General features: G+C 43.1%; 1 protein-coding gene across 1 annotated transcript in view; it reads left to right on the top strand.

Annotated features, from left to right (window-relative positions):
* LOC135114749 (orcokinin peptides type A-like) overlaps positions 1 to 9,949 on the top strand; it is a 24,643-nt gene extending 14,694 nt beyond the window's left edge. The window contains 4 exon segments of the mRNA XM_064030769.1: positions 5,375 to 5,423; positions 8,971 to 9,004; positions 9,358 to 9,656; positions 9,659 to 9,949. Of these exon segments, the coding sequence (XP_063886839.1) occupies positions 5,375 to 5,423; positions 8,971 to 9,004; positions 9,358 to 9,656; positions 9,659 to 9,747 (471 nt within the window). The 3' untranslated portion in view covers positions 9,748 to 9,949.
* Positions 9,950 to 10,000: the final 51 nt, after the last annotated feature.

Genomic DNA, 10,000 nt, shown 5'->3' on the forward strand with positions numbered 1-10,000 from the left:
TCTCTTCTTGCCTCGTGTAGAAGTAAATTTTCTGGCGCTCGACGCAAAATTACACGTTCTGGTCTGCTAAATGCTAAGGTTGAACCCCGGCACTACTTTTTCACGCGCACTGCAAAAGCAAGTTGTTAGTCCCCTTGATTACACGAAAAAAAACAGGTGCAGAGGGCGGCAGAGGGCGGTGGAGAGCAAAAGGAATAATTAAAACGGCGCGACACTGCCCTTTACGAAGAACAAAAATTTGACTCGATTTCCAGCGCATTAACAAGTGAACATACAGAAGTGTGCGGCCTTACCTTGTCTAGCTGTGACGTCACGCGGAGGAATACATCATGGCTGCCCTTTGTTGATGGTTTCATATCTAGGGCCACGTTTCCAGCCTTGCTCTTGCTTCCCAAATTGAATGTTCACTGATTGCATGCATGAACACCTGAAATCAAGTGATAAAAAGTTGATATCAGGTGAACGAAGGAAGGAGAGAAAGAAAATTGTTATTAGAAGAAATAGAATGGAATATACGAGAGAATGAATGAGTTTGCACTGATTATATTACGAAACATGAATGAATAAAGATGAATTCATTAATAGCGTTGTCTGTTTCATGAAGAAGGACAAGAGAGAAAGAACTTTGGAGCAAGAAAAAAAAAAGATCTAAAAATAATTCAGATATAAAACACAACTAGATTTCTACTGATTACGATATGATAAACAAAAAAAAATCTTTAAAAATACAGAGTAATGCTTTAAAATCTTGGATATGTTAAAGAAAGAAAGGAATAGTTTACAATATGGTGGAGGAAATAAATAGAGATAAAATACGAGAAAATAAGAACAATAGGAAACTGATGGGCGTAGATTGTCGGGACGAGGAACACCTGAGGCTGGCGAGGAGAGGGAAGGGAGAGAGAGGGAGAGGAGGAATGGGGAGGAAAATAGCACCTTCATCTCTCTCTCCTCCTTTCCCCTTCCCTCCATCCTCCTCTCCTCCGAATACTAATCTTTGCAGGAATGTAGAGAAAAAATTTGATACTGACACGGTTAGAAATAGATGATGGTGACGTTAAGGAAATCTGACGGTGATGTGTTGGGTAATCTTGATAGAAATTTTATGTTACAGCGGTTGGGCAAGTTTTATTAGTACAGCGAAATTGGTACCGTAGTTAAGAAAATGTACTGGTTAGGAAAATTTATTGGTACAGCTGTTGTGAACGTCTGCTTAATGGTACAGCGTTTGGGAAGTTTTATCGGTACCGTTGTTGGGAAAGCTTTGTTGGTACAGCTGTTGAGAAGGGTTTATGTTACACTGGCTGAGAAAAATTTTATGGTACTTTGGTTAGGAAAATTTGGCACCGTATAAAAAAAAAAAAGGTATCGGAAAATTTGACATCGTGATTGGGAAAATTTTACGGTACCGCGGCTAGGAAAGTCTGTAACTGTTCTTGAAGGAAATTGGTACAGCAGTTAAGAAAATTTTGTGATGCAATTACGTTTTTTTTTATTCATAATGATAGCCCATAAAATAACAGGCTTTTCTTTTTGGCCATTCCTTTCACCTCTCCTTCATCCTCTCATCTGTAATGGCTGAGGTATTACTATCAATATCTCTATCTTTATTATCTTTCTTCTCATTCCAACTTTTTATCATCCATTTATCTCTTCCATGAATATTTGTGGTAAAGAAGACACTAATTCTCTCCATCATTCTTCTTTCTCTCTTCCTCCAACTTCCCCCATCTGTCACTTATTGTCTCACTTTTTTTCCCTTTTTTCTTTCTCTTTATGCGCGAACCGGAAGAAAATTAATGAAGTTATTAGTCTTCATGAAAAAATGGGGCTTGAAATGTCGAATGGTTGGATAGGTTTTCTCTCTCTCTCTCTCTCTCTCTCTCTCTCTCTCTCTCTCTCTCTCTCTCTCTCTCTCTCTCTCTCTCTCTCTCTCTCTCTCTCTCTCTCTCTCTCTCTCTCTCATTTCCTCGCTCTCTCTCCTCCAGTCCTGTTATTCACCTCTTTCATTTCCCACTGTACTTCCCTTTCCATCTCCTCTCTCTCTCTCTCTCTCTCTCTCTCTCTCTCTCTCTCTCTCTCTCTCTCTCTCTCTCTCTCTCTCTCTCTCTCTCTCTCTCTCTCTCTTCAATAACTCTCTATAAGCTGTTTTAACTCGTTTCTAACTTACATGAAAACATGGTATCAATTTCATCAGTAACGCAATTTCAACTTTTTTCTTTTTTTGATGTAGAAGTAAAAAGAAAAAAAAAGAGATAAAAAAACTCATCATTCCATTTCACACATAAATTTCTATGCATATTTTTTAAGCCTTACAATGTGACCATATCAAAATCATGAAGTCTATTTGTTTCACTCTGTTCTTCTGTCTGTGCCTGTATCTCTCTCTCTCTCTCTCTCTCTCTCTCTCTCTCTCTCTCTCTCTCTCTCTCTCTCTCTCTCTCTCTCTCTCTCTCTCTCTCTCTCTCTTTAATTACAGCAACTTTTTTTTTCTAACCTACTTTACGTTACGATGCTTTTCTCTTTTTTCTTTTTTCTTCCGTCATCTGCACGAGTCATTTGGGATTATAGATATGAGGGAAATGATAGCAGTGACACTTCAGGCACTTCACCTGACACTGACATCCGTGCTTCATTTTACGGAGTATTGTTACTGTTATTATTATTGATGTCATGATTGGTATTGATATTGCCATTTCTACGGCTGCTGATGATGTTAATGAAATGATTACTACTACTACTACTACTACTACTACTACTACTACTACTACTACTACTACTACTACTACTACTACTGTTACTACTGTCTTTTCATAACTATGCATCATAAGCTTACTAGCACCCACCCATCCAACCACCCAGTTCCCCTCCCTTCCTCACATCCCACAGGCCATAATCCTTCTCTACCCCCTTCCCCAACACACCAAATACAACCCCCAACACCCCACTCAAACTAGATAGATACATATTTCTGTACCCATAAATACTTCTTTTTTCTACTAAGCAAACTTGAAAGAGAGGGAGAGAGAGAGAGAGGGAGAGGGAGAAAAGAACGATGAAAATTTTACTATCTTTTATTTTGGGCGTGGTTATCTTAACGTCACAGGCAGAACCCAAATGTCAACTCCTCACCTTCCAGGCCATCACTGCAATATTAAGCAAGTCCTGGAAGAGAGAGGGAGAGGCAGAGAGAAAAGCCCCTTTCCTATTGGCTACTGCAGGGCGAAGCTGAAGCCAGTACGAGCTCTGATTGGTGGGTTTTGGTGACGCTCGGTATATCGGTCGCCTGTTACGCAGCCTTGACGTCAATGAAAGAAATAGACAGAGAAAGAGATAGAGAAAGAGAAAAAGACAGAGATAGAGTTAGAGATAGAGAGAAAGAAAGAGAGGGAGACACAGTAAAAGTAATTGATTTTCTAGAGTATCGATTTAGTTTCTTTTTTTGTATCTTTTTGCGAAGTTACAAACATGACTGTCTGGTGGTGGTGGTGGTGGTGGTGGTGGTGGTAGTGGTGTTGGTGGTGGTGGTGATGATGGTGATGGTCTTTGATTTTCCTTTGTGTTCCTTTGTGCCTCTTTGTATTCTCTGGTGCGTGCGTGATGGCTTGCTGACGTGGAGTGAGAGTGAGAGTGAGAGGGTGAGATAAAGGAGAGAATAATCAGGTGATGAACAAGAGGATTTAGAACGTCAAGAGAGAGAGAGAGAGAGAGAGAGAGAGAGAGAGAGAGAGAGAGAGAGAGAGAGAGAGAGAGAGAGAGAGAGAGAGAGAGAGAGAGAGAGAGAGATTTCCCACGGTCTCTTGAGAACACAACTAACCAACATCAAATCAAGATAGACAAACAGACAGACAGGTAGACACACGAACAAACTAACTGACAGGAATAAATTTAGGCAGTCAGACGAAGCTAAATCGAGAGAGAGAGAGAGAGAGAGAGAGAGAGAGAGAGAGAGAGAGAGAGAGAGAGAGAGAGAGAGAGAGAGAGAGAGAGAGAGAGAGAGAGAGAGAGAGAGAGAGAGAGAGAGAGTCATATTAATTTTAAATGTGACAAATAGGATCATTTTAGGCAAGAGTTGTGACACTAAGCATTATTTCCTGACAGATTTGTTTATGTGACGAACATGAAAGACTCACACGGGAAAAATTACCAGTATTAACCATAACCACACGCACGCACACACACACACACACACACACACACATACACACACACACACACTTTAGTTGTTTTCGTGTTTTTATTGGGTATAACGTTCGCATTAGAGGAGGAGGAGGAGGAAGAGGAAGAGGAAGAGGAGGAGGAGGAAGAGGACGAGGACGAGGATACAAATTTACAAACTAATTCTTATTTCGTAAACGTCCATCATCATAAAGAGTCCCCCCTCCTCCTCCTCCTCCTCCTCCTCCTCCTCCTCCTCCTCCTCCTTCTCCTCCTTCTCCTCTTTCACCTCTTCCTCCTCCTCATACCACTATATATACATTTTTTCCTAAGGAGGTTTTATATTCTATAGCTTCCGTAGGTACCGCCTCTCACACATCCAGCTTAGAGAGAGTATTTCCTTCCCTTCTTCCTTCTTTCCTTCCTTCCTTCCTTCTTTCCTTCCTTCCGATATACTTCACCTTCCTCATATTAACAATCAATGAACATGAATATTTTTTTTATCCACTGACTCACCTATCTACCTATCTACCTCACTCTGTTATTCATCAACTCAGCCACTTACAAACTCATTAATTCACTGACTCACTTGTTCATTTTTTTCCTCAGTCTAGTTTTTTTCTTTATTCACACACTCACTCACCTGTACACATACTTATTCATCTACTCAGTAAGTCGCTCACTCGGTTCATTCACTTCCATACTCATCTATTCAACCTATTCAGTTTCATTCACTCATCCAGTCGCTCATTCATCCACATTTTTCTCTTACGCACTTGCTCACTCACTCACTTCCTAATTCGTCCATCTTACTAGTTCACTCACAAAAAAAAAAAAACTAAGCCTCTTTCATTACTACAATCACTCTTCATCCATCTCACTTCTCCGCTCCCTCCCTCACTTCCTCACTCACTCACTCACAAAAACCTTCTCTCCTTCATTACTACAAAACTACAATTACTCCATCCATCCAGCTCCATCCCTCATTCCTCCCCTCCTTTCTTCCCCTCCCTCACTCACTCACTCCCTCACCCACTCAAACTTACCCTCACACCTACATACACCTCGTGACCAAGACCAACACACCTGTACCGGCATGTTTAATTATTAGCACCAAGACGCAGTACACACCTGGAGGGCGCGCACCTGTGTTTAGAGGCCTTTACCTGTCCCCTTCATCACCTTTACCTGACAAGTGGTTCTTTTTCACCCGCAGGACGCCCCAGCCCATGCCAACAACCATCCTGATGCAGGGTATCCTTCAGGTGAGTGTCAGTGTGTCTGTGTGTGTGTGTGTGTGTGTGTGTGTGTGTGTGTGTAGGTGGGTGGGTGGGTGGATCAGTGTAATTATGTAAAGAATAAAAGGAAGAAAGGGAGGAAGAATCGGGAATAAATGAGGATGAGAGGAAAAGAAAAGAGGAAGAGAAGGAGAATGAAGGGAAATCAGAAAAGTAGGACAAGGAGAAGAAACCATAATAGGACGAAGAGGAGGAGAAACCAGATGATGAGAATAAGGAGGAAGAAGAACAAGAAGGCCTGGAAAGGTAGAGGAGGAACAGAAGAGAATAAATAACAAGAGAGGAGAAAGAAGAGAAAGAATACAACTGGACAGATAACAAAAGAAACACACACACACACACACACACACACACACACACACACACAAAAGAGAAACACTCATTCCAAATCTGACACATTATTGACACTTTCACCCCCCCCCCAAAAAAAAAAAAATCAAACAAAACCAAAAATAATGAATAATGAACACTAACCTTTCGAGAGAGAGAGAGAGAGAGAGAGAGAGAGAGAGAGAGAGAGAGAGAGAGAGAGAGAGAGAGAGAGAGAGAGAGAGAGAGAGAGAGAGAGAGAGAGAGAGAGAGAGAGAGAAGGGGGGGGGCGCTTCTTCCGGGAACATAACAAGTGAAGGTCGGACAGCGCTCATCCACTCTAATCCTCCCGATATTTTACAACGATAGGAATTTAAGGCACCGATAGACCCGATGGTGTGTGTGTGTGTGTGTGTGTGTGTGTGTGTGTGTGTGTTCATTACTTCTGTCCTCACGACCCTCTTTATGAGAACTCGTAAGATAATTCTCTCTCTCTCTCTCTCTCTCTCTCTCTCTCTCTCTCTCTCTCTCTCTCTCTCTCTCTCTCTCCCTGTGTGCATGCGTGCGTGCGTGATGAACTTGTGCCCATGGACGAAACAGAGGATAAGGGAAGATTAGGTGGGAGAGGGAGTAAAGGAGGGGAGGGGGGACAAGAGGGGGTAAGCTACTGTCCTTCCCCTTCCTTCCCCTCTCCCTGCCCTCTTCCATCTTCCTTTATTCATTTATTCTAAACACAAAATCCATCTTTCCCCATTTCCTTCCCTTAGATCCGCCCTAATAGGAGGAGGAGGAGGAGGAGGAGGAGGAGGAGGAGGAGGAGGAGGAGAAGGAGGAGGAGGAGGAGGAGGAGGACAATAAGATAAAGGGAGGAGCACAAACTGATCAAATGAAGGAAGGAAAAAAAAAGTTAGGCTAAATGAAGGAGAGAGAGAGAGAGAGAGAGAGAGAGAGAGAGAGAGAGAGAGAGAGAGAGAGAGAGAGAGAGAGAGAGAGAGAGAGAGTACAGAGTACAGGAAGGAAATGAAGGATGGGTGAAGGATATGGCCGGCCTTGGGCGAAGGATTTATAAAGAGCGGGGTTAATTTCGAGAGGATGGGAGAGAAAGAAGAGGAAGAAGAGGAGGAGGAGGAAGAGGAGGGAAGATTGCACCCTTGGGACATCTTCTGCCGTGGGGGGAAGGGTTCTGTATCAGCTCCCACCAATTCCCCTTACCTCACTCCACTGTTTATTTGACTCGGCTCATGCACCCTTCTTCCCTATCCCCCCTCTTCACTCTCCCACACATTCTCTTTTCTCCCCTCAGTTCCCTTCCTCTAATGTGTTCTTCCTTCCCCTCGTCTCCTCTCCGCTCTCTAATTCACTTTCCTTCTCCTTCATCTTCTTTTTCTCTTTCTTCATTTTTATTCCCGGTTTCCTCAGTTTTTTTTTTCTCTCTCTTACTCTATTCTTCTTTGCTTCTGTTTATCCACCGTCTCCTGGTTTCGTTTTCTTTCCCCCTCACTGTTTTTCTCTTAACATTTTTCACCTTTTTTTTTCTCGTATTCTCTCTCTCTCTCTCTCTCTCTCTCTCTCTCTCTCTCTCTCTCTCTCTCTCTCTCTCTCTCTCTCTCTCTCTCTCTCTCTCTCTCTCTCTCACTCTCACTCTCTTCACCTTGTTATTTTCTTCCTCTTAAGACTTAAATTAGGTACTTTTTTTTTAAACTTCCTAGGTAGTATTTTTTTTTTTTTGCCACACACACACACACACACACACACACACACACACACACACACACACACACACACACATACACGGTAATCTTGGGGCGTGGAATCTTTCTCCTCCCTCTCCTCGTTTTCTTTGGGCTTTCTCATACTTACTAATTTTTATCAACTCGTGTAATTCCTCCTCACTTTTCTCACTCATTCAATCTTGTCTTGTTTGTTTTGTTTCCTCGTTTTTCCTTCTTTTCCTTTCTTTTCATGGAGCCTCGAAACCTGCTCGAGCACACACACACACACACACACACACACACACACACACACCAAGTATACAAGTGAGACTCATTTAGATACAAGGGAAGGAAGCATTTATCATACCAAGCACCCCCCTCCCCTTCTCTCTCTCTCTCTCTCTCTCTCTCTCTCTCTCTCTCTCTCTCTCTCTCTCTCTCTCTCTCTCTCATGCGATAAAAATGATCCTGCCAGACGCGGACACACACCACCACTCACCAAATTGGCTTTACCTCATCAGAAAGAATGACATCCACACCACCACCATCACCACGACCATCACCACCTGTAGCAGTAGCAGTAGCAGCAATAGTAGTAGTAGTAGTAGTAGTAGTAGTAGTAGTAGTAGTAGTAGTAGTAGTAAGCCCCCTATAACAGAAGTATTGAAAGTAAACGCTCCACATCTCTAAGTAAAACCGACCTTCACTCGCGCAAACTTGGTCATATTCTGGGGATCAAAGAAATCGAAGGCCAAAGGGAGGTTTGAAGGGAGACTAAGACTAACTATATTTGCTGAGGATTTGAGGGTCGAGGGATTTTTAAAAGCACTGATCATGGGAGGCACTCAAGCGCTCGGTGAGATGATGCGGAGAGAGAGAGAGAGAGAGAGAGAGAGAGAGAGAGAGAGAGAGAGAGAGAGAGAGAGAGAGAGAGAGTAGAGAGAGATTGGGGACTTCTACTGTATATTTTTTGGTGTGTTGTATATGAAATCCTAATTACGTTATTTTCACAGTGAATAACTCTTTTGTGTTAAAATCTAATAATATTCAAAGCACAATATTATACACTCGTAACAAAGTTTATTTATTTTCATGTCCTACACACTATTTTTTTTTCTGACTTAAATATAAACTTTACAACACAAACAAGTATTCTTCCTCCTACCCACACCTTCCCATTTCCCTCCCTCTACCTTCCACTCAACCCCCCACAATCCTAACCACTCAACTACACAAACTTTCTATTCCACTTCCACATGTCTGTTCTTTGTCCCTATTATAACTATAAAAAACACAACTTCCCTTTCCTTCACAAACTAACCAAACTTTCCTATAACTAAGTACCCACACTCTTCTTTCTCCAAAACCAAGACTGTATTTTGTCTGGTACTGGGAAGACAAAAGTTACGTCGCGCTTCATTATACGATTTCCACTGCTAGTTTCCTCGTTACGTCGTTTTCTTTCATTCATGCCCGTTTTTCATTTGTTTCAGATGGGTCTTCAGCGAAACGCTTCGATGCTTTCACGTAAGTCCTTTGTCCCTTTGTTGTTACTAATATGCTTGTCTTTTTTTTTTTTTTTTTTTTTTTTGGAATGGGGAGGTCTAGGAGTAAAAATGATGCACTGTGCTATTACGCTTTGACTGATAACGTGTGTGTGTGTGTGTGTGTGTGTGTGTGTGTGTGTGTGTGTGTGTGTGTTGTAATGTCATATGAAGGGCGGCGTCAAGGGGAAGGTGGGACAAGCTAAGTGTTACAATAAGGTCAAGTTGTTGTGGTCACTATGGGAAGGCAGCGGTGTTCTAATCTTGGGGAGGGAAGGGACTGTCAGCATCACTCTACCTCACGCTAACCTGCTCCTCCTCCTCTGCCTCCCCCAGAACCGGCTTTGGCCACAGCAAACGCAACTTTGACGAGATCGATCGCTCCAGCTTTGGGTTCGCCAAGAGGAACTTTGACGAGATCGACCGTTCCAGCTTCGGTTTCAACAAGAGGAACTTTGATGAGATTGACCGCTCTGGCTTCGGCTTCGCTAAGAGGAACTTTGATGAGATCGATCGCTCTGGCTTCGGGTTCGCCAAGAGGAACTTCGATGAGATTGATCGCTCCAGCTTCGGTTTCAACAAGAGGAACTTTGACGAGATCGACCGCTCCAGCTTCGGCTTCGTGAAGAGAATGCTCACCCCCGAGACCTCGCCAACCTCTACAAGCGCAACTTTGACGAAATCGACCGATCTGGTTTCGGTTTCGTGCGCCGCAACGCTGAGTGAGGAGCGCCGCCCCCCACCCTCACGTCCCGCCGTGCCCCGGCCCTCCGGACACCCTCGCCGGCTCCACACCACCACACTGACACCACCACAACAAAAACTACAACAATTACAACTATGTCTAAACTCACAGCAGCATCAACTCGACTAGTTCTCTCCGCGCGAGGCTGAGGCTGAACACCAAGGAAATAAAGAGTATTTTTACAACTATTTTTTTCACTCCCACGCCTGACTCCCCCATACTCTTCCCCCCTAC

This window comes from Scylla paramamosain, chromosome 28 (genome assembly GCF_035594125.1).
Source record: "Scylla paramamosain isolate STU-SP2022 chromosome 28, ASM3559412v1, whole genome shotgun sequence".
Classification (NCBI taxonomy): Eukaryota; Metazoa; Arthropoda; class Malacostraca; order Decapoda; family Portunidae; genus Scylla; species Scylla paramamosain.